This window comes from Hyperolius riggenbachi, chromosome 2 (genome assembly GCF_040937935.1).
Source record: "Hyperolius riggenbachi isolate aHypRig1 chromosome 2, aHypRig1.pri, whole genome shotgun sequence".
In the NCBI taxonomy this organism is placed as follows: Eukaryota; Metazoa; Chordata; class Amphibia; order Anura; family Hyperoliidae; genus Hyperolius; species Hyperolius riggenbachi.
Genome location: NC_090647.1, coordinates 289,539,979 through 289,553,987, shown reverse-complemented (window position 1 = coordinate 289,553,987; position 14,009 = coordinate 289,539,979). Strand labels below are relative to the sequence as shown.

At 45.6% G+C, this 14,009-nt stretch overlaps 1 protein-coding gene across 1 annotated transcript in view; it reads left to right on the top strand.

Annotated features, from left to right (window-relative positions):
* Positions 1–3,560: 3,560 nt before the first annotated feature.
* The window catches only part of SMAP2 (small ArfGAP2), a 52,471-nt gene continuing 42,022 nt past the window's right edge, over positions 3,561–14,009 (top strand). Inside the window, exon 1 of the mRNA XM_068268932.1 lies at positions 3,561–3,735. Coding sequence (XP_068125033.1) covers positions 3,633–3,735 — 103 coding nt within the window. The 5' untranslated portion in view covers positions 3,561–3,632. The remainder of the gene's footprint in view (positions 3,736–14,009) is intronic.

Genomic DNA, 14,009 nt, shown 5'->3' with positions numbered 1-14,009 from the left:
CACCAACTAAATTTGTAACACTTCAATCTCAAGAGTGAGGCAAAGGGCATTTCGTGTATGGAATAGCTCAGAAAATGCTGCATGCTGTGCATTTATGATTTTCCCTGGCGAATACTGAAAAGCATTAAAGACTCCATAAAACGCTCTGGTAGGCCCCAGCCTTAATGCTAATGGCCATGCTGCGTTTTCAAAAAAGATACAACCTACACTACTTTTTCACACAACACATCAGATTCTTCATTGAAAATCCCTGGCTACTGTAAAAAAAACAGCCCGCGTTCAATCTTAAAGGAGTTATCCGGGCTTTCAAAAGAAAATAAAGGCTACTTACCGGGAGCTTCCTCCAGCCCCAAGCTCCCAGGACCTCCCTCGCCGCACCTCTGCGCGCAGCCGTTCGCCGGAGCTCCGTCCCGGTCCCCGGCGATGACGTCAGAGCGACCTCCAGGTCGCTCTGTACTGCGCCTGCGTGAGCGGCGCTGTCAATCACCGCCACGTGGGCCGGAGCGGACTGAGCAGGCGCAGAACTACAGGTCGCTCTGACGTCATCGCCAGGGACCAGGACGGAGCTCCGGAAAACGGCTGCGCGCAGAGGTGCGGCGAGTGAGGTCCTGGGAGCTTGGGGCTGGGGGAAGCTCCCGGTAAGTAGCCTTTATTTTCTTTTGAAAGCCCGGATAACTCCTTTAAGGTGGCCACTAACGATACAATTTGCTGAACGATCGATTATGAACGATTCTTTGTGTGAACAATCGTAAATGATCATTTGGGACCACTAATGGACAAAAATCTCCTAACCAATCCGGTCAGATTTATGGGATCAAACCGAAATTCGGATCTATTTCATTAATCTGATTGGATTAGTTAGGAGATTTGTATCCATTAGTGGTCCTAAACAATCATTTACAATTGTTCATACAAAGAATCGTTCGTAATCAATCGTTCAGCAAATTGTATCATTAGAGGCCACCTATAGATAAACGCATACATTGTGCAAAAAATGAATGGCTTGCAAATGTTCATGAGACATCCCGCAGATTCACTAAATGTCAGTAAAGTTGCCAGGTGACAGGATGACACATTTTCGGCAAGAAAAGCCCGGTGATTTGCTATGTGGTCGGTTTCTCGATAAACGAATGCAGGCATTTCCATCCATTGCTTTTGTGTCACCACCTGTCCGTTAGTCCGCAGTACTGCCCGCTGTTCCTGCTAGTCCCAAAACCGATCGGATACCACAAAAGACATGGATCTCCCTATTGATTGTAAAAAAAATCAATGTGAATCCTACCTAGCAACATGGAGAATTCTCATTGGTCCAATGAGAATTTGCCTGTTGCAGCAGGATTTCCATTGGTCTTTTGCATTGGACAGTTCTGCAGTTCTGAGTGTTCTGCATGCAGCGAGAAGCCTAATGGGAATAGACACCATCCAAGTCTGTGCATGTTGCGTTGCCTTTGACAGTGTGAATGCATCCTATTAATGATATAGGATGCGTTCACTGCCTGATTTTGCAATCTGATTGTGGCACAGTTTTTTCCAGAGAGAATCGTCAATCTGTGCAGGAAAATGGCATAGCAATCGCATCTCTGTGTGATTTTCTTCATAATCTGACAAATCCCATTTTTCCACGGCGTAAATTGCTAAATTCACAGCAATTGTGCCGTACACCCCACGGATGGCAGTGGATCGCACCAGCACAATTACATTTCCTACTGGAAAAGAGCCCATAGAGACTGTGACTATACTGTTAAGCCGCATCTACACGCGTAGATGCGGCCGCGATGTTCCTTATCAATTGAGCCGCTAATGCGGCTCGATTGATAAGATCCGACAGGACGGATCTCCTCACCGCCGATTCCCTGCTGGCTCCCCGCAAGGGGACAATGGCAGGTAATTGAGCGGAAGATAAGTGGCGCCGGCGGGGATGAGCGGGGAATCGAATCCGGCGCACGAGCGGCGACGCGCCGGGTACGCGCGGGGACGCGGAAGAGGCGATCCGGCGGCTAATCGAGCCGCCGGATCGCTACAACATCTCCCCGTGTAGACGGGGCTTAACTGCTGACAGGAAGATACTGCAATCTCACAATTGCTTCTGACAGTAAGAGATTGTGACCTCACTGTTACTGCTGACAGGTAGAGACTGTGACTATACTGTAAATTTAATATTGATTAAAAAGAAGACATCTGAAGACATCGAATTCAACCAAGAATAATACAAATAAAAAAAAATAGTAAATTACTGTCCTAGACCCACACATGTCCCAGTTGATCCAGAGGAAGACAAAAAAAACCCTTAAAGGCTTGTACCAATTAAGGGAAAAAATTCAGAGTATGTTTTGTGGCTCCACTGTGTGAGTTGGGCGCTGGGTGGTGCAGGTAGTACAAACTTACCCGGCACCCATTTTCGCATGACCCCTCCCCTCCTGAAGCTACCCATACACTACGGCAATTTCCTGTCGATATACAACAGATTCGATCACTGTGATCGAATCTGCTGTGAAATTGATAACGCAAATGTTGACTGACAAAATAAACTTTAGATAAAATCATCCAGTAGTAACATACCTCATGATAATTCATCAAGTAATCAAATGCCACTAGATAAAAATTATTAAGTAGACACACACCTCCAGATAAAATAATTAAGAAGCCAGGTGCCTTACAGTACCCAAATAAATAGCCAGGTGCGTCAAAATAATCACTCCTCCTGATTTTGCATGTCGTTACCGCCGTGCACCTGATCAACCATAGTAGCCTAAGATTTTCCATCTTGCTCAAATGACGCATTCGTCATTCGTGCATGCTTCTTGCAGTAAAGATTTTCATCAAAATCAATACAATTATTTATTCAGGTGGTCGATTAGGCCACAAAATCGCTAGACGTATAGTTACTAAGTGTACACACAATGCAATGCAAATGTTCATCTGATCGAGGGTCCATTCGATTATTTCTGACGGGTCGGATCTGATTTCCTATCATTTTTCTGATCAGTGGCGTAGCTAAGGAGTTGTGGGTCCCAATGCAAGTTTTACAATGGGCCCCCCAAGCACTCTATACATAACAATTGATATGGCACACCAACACCTGTCAATGGCAACTACAGTGTCTGAGGTGCAAGAAGGGGATGGGAAACAGTTTGTTAATGAATACCACTATTCAAAGTATCCATAGAAGTGATCATTTTGAGCACAGGACCAATAGAAAGCTAAGTTGAGGGAGGGCCCTTCGGTCGCAACCTCTGCAGACTGCAACCCCTATTGCTACGCCCGTTTCTGATCGATTTTGTATAGAAGTGATCGGAAAATCAATCAGAATAACGATCAGAAATTAGTTTGGACCTGTCGGAAAGAATCGATTCGGCAGCCAATCTGGAGGAAAATTACATGGTAGTATGTACCAGTGCAACATAGAACAGCTCTGCCTCGCTGTTCGCACAGTAGTAGCGCATGATCCAGGTTGCTAAGTGACGTCAGTGTTCCATTCACAAATTTGCGTCGCGCAACGTTTCAGCAGCAGATGGGCGTGGAGAGTGACGTAGCCATCGGCAGGATAGCGGTAGGTGGAGAGTGGAGACCCGGAAACAGGAAGTGAGAGCTGCAGCTCGTAGAAGACATCTTACTGTCTGTCTCCCGGGAAGATGACCGGGAAGTCGGTGCGGGACGTGGAGCGGTATCAGGCCGTGCTGTCTGAGCTGCTGCTGCGGGAGGAGAACAAGTTCTGCGCGGACTGCCAAGCCAAAGGTAATGCGGAGATGTGGCCGCTGCTGCGGCGGGATGTAGGGCGCTTCCTGACGTCCTCCGCAGCCGGGCTGGCTGTCAGTGTGGAGCCTGTGTGATGTGTGCGGGGTGCTCTCTGTGTATCTGAGGGGACGTTCACATCCATTGCTGTGACTGCACAACGCTGATGTTGCCAGCTGACTGTTGGAGACTTGGATAGCTATTATATATAGTCAATTATTAATTGCACTTTCCCTACAAATATTGAATCACTTTAGATTTTGTATTAGCATTTTTATAAGATACATAGTCCCTCCCCTTTACCAGATACAGGGGCTTTTTGAAAAGCAGCTTCACATAACTCTATACATTGATATTTAAGACTTGCATTTTCCCTGGTTGTCAAAAACAAGCCTCATAAGGAAAAGTTGAATATTAATCTGCCTAGAGAAACTAGATTCACTTTTGTTTGACGCTCATTGAACTTTTTATTACAATTTTTAGGGTTATGATTTGAAAGCAGTCATGCTGAGCAGATTGTTCTGCTTTATAGAGAGAGGAGGAGAAGGAAGTGCATTGCTGGGAAAATAACAGTACAGTTTAGGGAAGTTAGATCCAACTTTGTGAATCGCTGAAGGGAAGGCCAGCTATGTTGGGGAAACGTTGTCATGTTATATTTTACCCAAGACTATCAATAACAGTTGTACTGAGAGATGAAATCTTGTATGTAGGGATGAGCTGAGAATTAGGTCATTGTAGGCAGTCCTGGATTTTGTACACACTGATCAGATTTGGAAAGTAGTGATTGACTGAAAATTGATTAATCAGTCAAGCTGATGGGTATTAATGCTGTCTGATTATTCGTATGCAAAGATGTGGTTCGGCCCAAGAAAGTTTACCTGTTAAGTATTTTTCCCCCTAACTGTAAAATGTGTTTTTTTTTTTTTTTCGTTTTTTTTTTTTTTTTTTGGTGGGGGGGGGGGGATAGTTAGTTCATCACTTTATACTGAATGCAGTATTTTTGCACACAAAATGGCAAAGCGGTGTATTCCTCTTTCAAAGGAATCTATTCCGATGACACACTGCAGAAAGATTCCAACAGGGAATCTACTGGAAAATGCGTTAGTTACTGATTGTGCGCACACCATTTTTTTGTTTGTGAATTCAGCTTTCTGCAGAAATACAGCATATTTATTGAACACATAGCAAAAATAATACTGCTGTTGGTAAAACTGATAAGTATTTCTTTGTGAATTCCAAATGACCTTTTCACATTTTTAATATTACTGACCATTTGGTAAGACCATCTGTAACGTTTGGAAGATTGGAACCACTGTAGAGCCCAAAAAAACCTGCTGTGTATAATTTAATTTAGGGCTGGAACCCACTACAGCGATTTTAGTTTGTTTTTTTTTTGAGCGTTTAGGGAGCGTGAGAAATCGCTAGCGATTTCCCTAAACGTTCTGCCAATGTAAATTGATGGTGCAAATTCCGCAGAAGCGATTGCGATTAGCAAAATCGTAAACACAGGACATGCAGTATTTTGTTAGCGTTTGCGCTTCAATGTAAAGTATATATTCGTTGGCGCAATCACTCATCAAAACTTGCACGGAGCGATTTTGCTAGCGTTTTGAAGTTAATGTGCACTGTAATAAAATTAATAGAAAGGACCAATCAGACTTTAAAACGCTAATTGCTACACAACCGCTGGCAAATTGATACACTTTTTAAAAACGCTCCCTAAAACGCTCAATGAATCGCTTACAGACTGCTCATACGAAACGCTAGCTATTGTGGGTTCCAGGCCTCAACCAGTTGCCTAGCGGTTTTGCTGATCTTTGTCAGTTGTGTCTGAACTACACAACTGAAACAGGCATTCAGCTAATATTGGCATAAAAGCTTGATTTGCATGCAGGGGCGTAACTAGACTAAATAGGGCCCCCCTGCAAAAATATCATGGGGCCCCCCTTGGTTCCTGAACCCCATGAGGGTCACATGATTGGGAGCTGGCGAATGGCAGTAGAGTTTTGCTCTGAAGCAGCGTGTAGAAGCAGGAAAAAATTAATAATCCTCCCACTACACACTACTCTGCATGGCAGGAGGAGGTGGCAGGGATGTTTTTTGTGAGTAAACTGGAGTTAAACTGAAAGAACAGACAAACCAAGTAAATTTCTCTTGTATGATAGTAGTAAAAATATTAAGTCTTGTAAAAGTAATACTTTTTTTTTTTAATGGCTAACTGATTAAAAAAAATGACAATGTATGATAAGTCTGGGATTGGTCCGTTATAAGTTGAAGATTAACAGGCTTAGTTACGTCATGCTGTATGTAGAGAAGATCAGTTTTCTGAAGAGAATTTGTCCTGTAGGAGTATTTATGGAAAAGCTTGGTAAGGTGACTGATGTGTACTCTGACTAGCCAACATTTGACCTTGTCTCATTTCTACTTTCTGCTTTAACCTAGAAAGGGAGGAGACCTAATAAGCCAATCAAGCATTTACAAATTGCTTGTATTATCCAATTAGTAATGCAATTCTCTATAAACTATCCTCAAGTTCATTTCTGTACCTGTCTTAGTCTGCCGCTTTCCCCAAAAAATATCTATTTTATCTTTGGATGGCGTACAAAAGGGCTAGAACCACTTTGATGTTAATGTAGTCTGTCATGCTGTGCAGAGGAAGGGGTATAAGTGACAGGTCATACATGAAAGTGCTCATACTTAAAGGGGCACTATGGCAAAAAATTGTAAAATGTAAAATTATGTGCAAACGTATACAGATAAGTAAAAAAAATTTCCCAGAGTGAATGAACCATAAATTACTTTTCTCCTATGTTGCTGTCACTAAGGTAGTAGAAGTCTGACATAAGTAATAGGTTTTGGACTAGCATACAAAAGAGAGAAAAGAGTACCTCCATAAGCAGCACCAGCCTAATAGTAATTCAAACAGTATAAATCTTTATTATTTTCAAAAATTCATAAGATCAATTAAAAAATGTCACGATATGTGACCACCAGGGTCTTTCGACCACATAATATATCATACAATACAATAGTGTAATAATACAACATCTGGCATCTGACTATAAGACTATAAAAGCAACGTGAAAAATCACCTAATTGGTTGTATTGTGTTTAAGATAAATTGATTGGGGAGTGCACACCCATACAAATAATGGATAAGACATGGGCCAACAAATAGTGTGGTCCAGATATAGAAACGATATGAGGATATGTACTATAGATTATATCAGGGCTGTGGAGTCGGAGTCGTGGAGTCGGGCAATTTTGGGTGCCTGGAGTCGGGAAAAAATGCTCCGACTCAGACTCCTAATGAATTTTTAACTGTAATTAAAATAGAAAATATGATAAAATGTTCTATTTCTCAGATAATAGTCATTAAAAATAATGTGTGTATATATACAGTAATAGCTGTGCTTAGTCCACAAAAATGAAATAAACCAGTCAAAATTAGTTACTTGTGCTGCTTCAATAAAGCAGTCCCCGTATTTTTAAGGTCAGATATACATATCTGATTGTGACTGTATATATGATGTGTACACAGGAATCTCTTATATATACTATATAACATCTATGCTGTAAGAATAAAGCCTGATGTGTAGCTATGTCACTAATAGAAATGGTCAACAAGATGGAAATAATTCTGCTTTGATGCTGATTTATGCAAATGTATGCACTCCCTTTGCTGATGAAATAAAATAATTTGATATGTTATTAAAATTTGGTTTGGTGACTACAAATTAAAGGGTAACTGAGACGGATGAAAAGTAAAGTTTTATACATACCTGGGGCTTCCTCCAGCCCCCTTCAGGCTAATCAGTCCCTCACTGTCCTCCACCACCCGGATCTTCTGCTATGAGTCCTGGTAATTCAGCCAGTCAGCGCTGTCCCGCCGCATGCCGCTCCCACAGCCAGGAACATTCTGCACCTGCGCAATAGTGCTGCACAGGTGTAGTATGCTCCTGGCGGCGGAGTGTGTGCATGCGCACTACGCCCGACTGGCTCAAGTACCTGGACTCATAGCAGAAGATCCAGGTGGTGGAGGAGGACATCGAGGGACTGATTATCCTGAAGGCGGCTGGAGGAAGCCCCAGGTATGTATAAAACTTTAATTTCATCTGTCTCAGGTTTACTTTGTTACACAGTAGTACTATACTCTACATATGCACTCCCCACAGAGCTGCAGGGAATCCACTGAGAATGCTGTCCACATTGAACACAGAGGTGTTGTCTGTTTACAGTCTCCTCATTCCCCTGCAGAGTACCTGCACATCATTCTTACATGTACCCACACTTACATTGCCTAGGGCCTGATAGATGTTCTTTGTTTCGGTTTGTACCTTTTACAAGTACTCTTACCAAGGACTAGTTTTAGTCTAAAGGGAATAAATATAGTAGTCTACATATCCTTTTCACTTCAGTTGTCTTGTAAAATTCCTAAGCCTTGGCAGTTAAGAGACGAATTTCATGTTACATACTTTTAATCAACAAAATTGTAATATGCAAATTAGAGGAGTCGGAGTCGGTGGAATCCTAAACTGAGGAGTCGGTGGATTTTTGGACCGACTCCACAGCCCTGGATTATATACGTGTGCACACACAATCAATAAGCGCAAAGCAATGTAGAAGTGAGGTAGGTGGAACTTACATAGCAATAGCAGCGAAACGGCAATCCAAACAGCCAGATGATGGAAGAGAGACGCATTGGGAGACAGCCAGGCTTTGCAGGAACGAATAGCAGTATTTCCTGCTGCTGTGAGCGACTCTGGGGCCCGGCGGCCGGAGCTGAATAGGAGGTGGGTAGGGGGAGGAGCCAGAGCCGAGGTGCCGGCTTAATTTGTCACACTGCCGCCACGATTCCTGAACTCTTAAATGCATTTCTCACATTGGCCGCAGTGAGATGGCCACTTCTAGTTTTGCCTGTCCAGAACCCGAATTGGCCAGGCTTCGGGTTCTGGCCGTAAAATACACATAAATTAACACCAAGTGTGTCATTGCTTGACACATGGTGGCGTTACCCGGCAGCAGAGAACTGCAAATTTTTTCACCACCAGTTTGTGCCAAAATCAATTCCGGGTACAACTCAACGTGAGTTGTACCCGGAATTGATTTTGGCACAAACTGGTGGTGAAATAATTTGCAGTTCTCTGCTGCCGGGTAACGCCACCATGTGTCAAGCAATGACACACTTGGTGTTAATTTATGTATATTTTACGGCCAGAACCCGAAGCCTGGCCAATTCGGGTTCTGGACAGGTACTTGTCGAAATAAATAATTCTAATTCTCTTTCCTATTTTAGCTGCCACTTCTAAAATTACATTTTATTAGCTATTTCACATTTGTATGTTACCAACCCCTTGTCTCAAAATATACATACTTTTAATAGAAGATGGTATTAAGTCAGTATTTTAATGTAAATATAGTTTACGGTGTCTGAAACGGAGCAGGCTTTGTCCACACTGGCCTGCTGGGAGGACATTTGCTGGGAAATGATGCTGCCAGTGATTCACTGTTTCTAGAAAAAAAAACTGATCATCTGTGTCCTTCAGGAATTGTTTCTGCAAAGGAAATCTGACTACCGGGACTCTGTTTGCTGGAGCAGATGTATTTCTCCTTCATCAGGAATAAAAACAGCCATGTGTGCTTGTGCTGCACTGCTGAAAGGGGCTGTTGGTTGTTTTTAGGTGCGTGCGATGGTGTCCCACTGATGTTATCTGATGTTATCTAGTGCACATTCCTTTGCACCCGGGGCACTCTGCGGTTGGGCTGTTGTTGTACATGCCTCCTACATCTGGGTCACACTGCTGCCAATAGACTGTTATTGCACTCGCCTCCACATCTGCGTCGCACGGCGGATGGACTGTTATTGCACATGCCCCTTACGTCTGTGTCACACTGCTGCTGAAGGTCCGTTATTGCACTCTCCTCGTACATCTGGGTCGCACTGCTGATGGACTGTTACCACACATGCCCCTTACATCTGTGTCACTGCGGATGGACTGTTATTGCACATGCCCCTTACATCTGTGTCACACTGCTGATGGACTGCTATTGCACATGCCCCTTACATCTGTGTCACACTGCTGATGGACTGTTAATTGCACATGCCCCTTACATCTGTGTCGCACTGCGGATGGACTGTTATTGCACATGCCCCTTACATCTGTGTCACACTGCTGATGGACTGTTATTTGCACATGCCCCTTACATCTGTGTCGCACTGTGGATGGACTGTTACTGCACATGCCCCTTACATCTGTGTCACACTGCTGATGGTCTGTTGCACATGCCCCTTACATCTGTGTCGCACTGCGGATGGACTGTTATTGCACATGCCTCTTACATCTGTGTCACGCTGCTGATGGACTGTTATTGCACATGCCCCTTACATCGGTGTCACACTGCTGATGGACTGTTATTGCACATGCCCCTTACATCTGTGTCACACCACTGATGGACTGTTATTGCACATGCCTCTTACATCTGTGTCACACTGCTGATAGACTGTTATTGCACTCGCCTCTTACATCTGTGTCAACTGCTGATAGACTGTTATTGCACTCGCCTCTTACATCTGTGTCACACTGCTGATAGTCAGTTATCGCACTCGCCTGCACAAGTTTTGCTTACCATCCATGCCCCATATGCTACCCCTCCCCCCTCGTACCACCTACTCCAGAGCTCAGCTCCTGAAATGGGAACATATCACAGCCGCACACCCGGAGGACGGGCTCTTGTACAACTCTGTTGGGAGCCACGTCCAGGAAATCACTGCTTCTGCGCCCTGGCCTCCCTTTAGCCAGCGCCGCAGGGGCTGTCGTTCAGGCGTCCGGGCGAGGCTGAAGAGGAGGGGCCTGCGGTCAGCCATCCCTGCGGTCCTCCTCGCTAACGTCCGCTCCCTCCCCAACAAGCTAGATGAGCTGAGACTCCTCAGCGACAAGAGGGAACTCGGTAACAACACCCCAGTCTTTTGCTTTACTGAAACGTGGCTCCACGACGACATCCCTGAGAGTGCCCTCCAGCTCCCAGGTTTCAGCCTCATCCGAGCAGATCGGGACAGCACCCTCTCTGGGAAGAAGAAAGGGGGTGGCATCTGCTTCTACGTCAGCTCCGCCTGGTGCTCAAACACCTCTGTACTGGCCAAGAAATGCACACCAGAACTTGAACTCCTCCTCATCAATTGCAGGCCAACCTACTCGCCCAGGGAGTTCTCCTCCTACGTCCTCGTGGGTGTGTATATCCCTCCTGATGCAGAGGTAAATGCTGCCCTGCGTGATCTCAGTGATACCATCATGCAGTGGGAGACGGCCCTCCCGGACTCGCTGTTCATTATCTTGGGGGATTTTAACAAGGCAAACCTCCGCAAAGAGCTGCCCCGCTTCCATCAGCACATCACCTGCCCCACCAGGAGTGCCAACACCCTCGACCATTGCTACACGGCCCTGAAGGATGCATACAAAGCGACACCGTGGGCAGCCCTAGGCTCATCTGACCACTGCATCATCCACCTGGTACCTACTTATAAAAGGCGCCTGGAAACCTCAAAACCTGTCACTAAGTCCTCCAAAGTGTGGTCAAGTGAGGCTAAACTTCAACTTCAGGCCTGCCTTGACTGCACAGACTGGAAGGCGCTGGAATCGCCTAACCTGGACGAGTGGGCAGACAATGTATCCTCGTACATTAGCTTCTGTGAGGACTCCTGTATCCCAACAAAAACCTTCAAACTGTATCCAAATGATAAACCGTGGTTCTCAAAAAGACTACGACAACTACGTCGTAGCAAAGAAGCCGCACATAAGTCCGGCAACCAGGTGGAATACAAGAAGGCAAGAAACGACCTAAACAGAGAACTGAGGTCCGCTAAGAGGGGCTACGCGGAAAAGCTGGAACAGAACCTCTCCTCAAACGACTCACGAGCCGTGTGGAAGGGACTGAAGGCTGCCACCAACTACAAGCCCCCCCCCTCAGCACGCCACACCGAGCTCTGAGCTTGCCGAGAGTCTCAGTGACTTCTACTGCAGATTCGAGAGTCAGCCAGCACCTGCAGGACTCCCACAGCCACCTGCACAATCTGCCACGGTAGCCCTAGGCCCTTACTCACCCCCACCATCAGTGAGGGAGGAGGATGTACTGAAACACTTGCTAAGGCTAAATGCTAGGAAAGCCTCAGGTCCGGACGGTGTGTCGCCAGCCTGCCTGAAAACCTGTGCTCGCCAGCTCGCTCCCACCCTCTCTTCCATCTTCACGAGGTCCCTCCAGGAAGGCAAAGTTCCTGCGTGCTTTAAGAGGTCTGCCATTATCCCGGTCCCCAAAAAGCAGGGCATCCTCGACCTCAACAACTTCAGGCCCGTGGCACTTACATCCGTGATCATGAAAGCTTTTGAAAGCATGGTGCTACCTCTCCTTAAGCACTCTACTGAGGGACTGCTGGACCCGCACCAGTTCGCGTACAGAGCGAACAGGTCCACAAATGACGCCATCAACATCTGCTTGGAGCACGTCTATGATCACCTGGATAGACCGGACTCCTACGCCAGGATCCTCCTACTGGACTTCAGCTCAGCATTCAATACTATCAGCCCTAAAATACTTCAGGACAATCTCGCTGCGCTAGGAGTCCACCCCACCCTACGCCTGTGGATCACGGACTTCCTCACCAACAGGTCCCAGGTCGTTAGGTTAGGCACCATCTCCTCACAACCTAGGATCACCAACACAGGGGCCCCACAAGGCTGTGTCCTGTCGCCGTTCCTGTTCTCTCTGTATACGAACAATTGCAAATCCACTTCGGACTCGGTAAAAGTAATCAAATTTGCCGATGACACGACCATTGTGGGTCTCATCACCAAAAACGATGAGAAGGCGTACCGCCACCAGGTCGAAAGCATATGCAGCTGGTGCAGAGAGAACGGTTTGGTCCTAAACACAGCAAAAACGGTGGAGATGATTGTTGATTTCAGGAGGAGCGCTTCTACCCCGCCTCCAATCCACATGGATGGCATGGAAGTGGAAAGAGTCCCCAGTGTCCGCCTACTGGGCACAACTATCTCCAATGACCTGAGGTGGAACACCAACACGACCTCAACACAGAGGAAAGCCCAACAGAGACTTTTCTTTCTCCGCCAACTGAAAAAGTTCGGTATGGCCCAAAAACTGCTGACAAATTTCTACTCAGCCACGATCGAATCCGTCCTATGCTCTTCCATCCTGGTCTGGTACACCAGCTCCTCCGCCAGCGACAAGCTCAAACTGCAGAGGGTCATCAAATCTGCAGAGAGGATCATCGGAAGATCCCTTCCCACTCTGGACCTCCTCTACCACTCCAGGCTGAACACCAGAGCATTAAAGATCGCCAACGACCCCTCACACCCAGGCTACCGCTTCTTTAATCAGCTCCCCTCGAGCCGGAAGCTCCGGTTCCGATCCATCTACACCAGGACCTCAAGACATAAGAACAGTTTCTTTCCCTCTGCTGTCAACCTCCTGAACTCTCGCCATGGAAATGCCTATCCCCACCCCAAAATACCAAGACGCACTGAGGCACTTTGCACATAGCTCAAGCGTACTTTTTTTGGTTGTTTTTTTATTGTATTGTAACTTATGCCATTGTCTCCCTCTGCATACATGTTCTTTAATGCTCTGTTTTTCTGTATAATGTTCTGTTACTACTGCATGTCCTCTATCTGTAACTACTGTGTACCGTGTATCAGTACCCTGTAAGTGCCAAGCCCAATTCCGGGCACGACCCAGTCGTGCTTGGCGAAATAAAGTTTCTGATTCTGATTCTGATTCTGATCAGTCGCTGTGTTTACACTATACACAACATTTGTGTTGCTGAAGCAAGAAGCCTGTATTCACTAGCCCCATTTTGAATGAATTAACCTTTACACAGACAGCATGCTGTTCCAGCCTCAGAAGAGGAAGACTGTTTCTTTCTAGAAAAACTTGAAGAATCACAGAATTTAGCACTGAAGAAGTTTAAGATTTGAAATGTATCCCTTATAGATTGTTTGTAATTAACAAAAAAATAGCACCTATAAGCATTTAAACAGAACCCAAGGCAAGGCAAAGCAAAGAAAAAAAAAAATTGCCTAAGCAGGGGCGCCTCAGGCCATGTTGTCACTCCAGGCAAGGAAACCTGTGGCGCCCCTCCCCCTCTCCATTAAAATATTTGCAATGCGGCAGCCACTATACCACTGTGTCCAATTGTAAAAATGTACTGCTTGGTTGTATTTTTGGTACATTTTTGCGATGGATTGATGATTGATCGATGTGGTGGT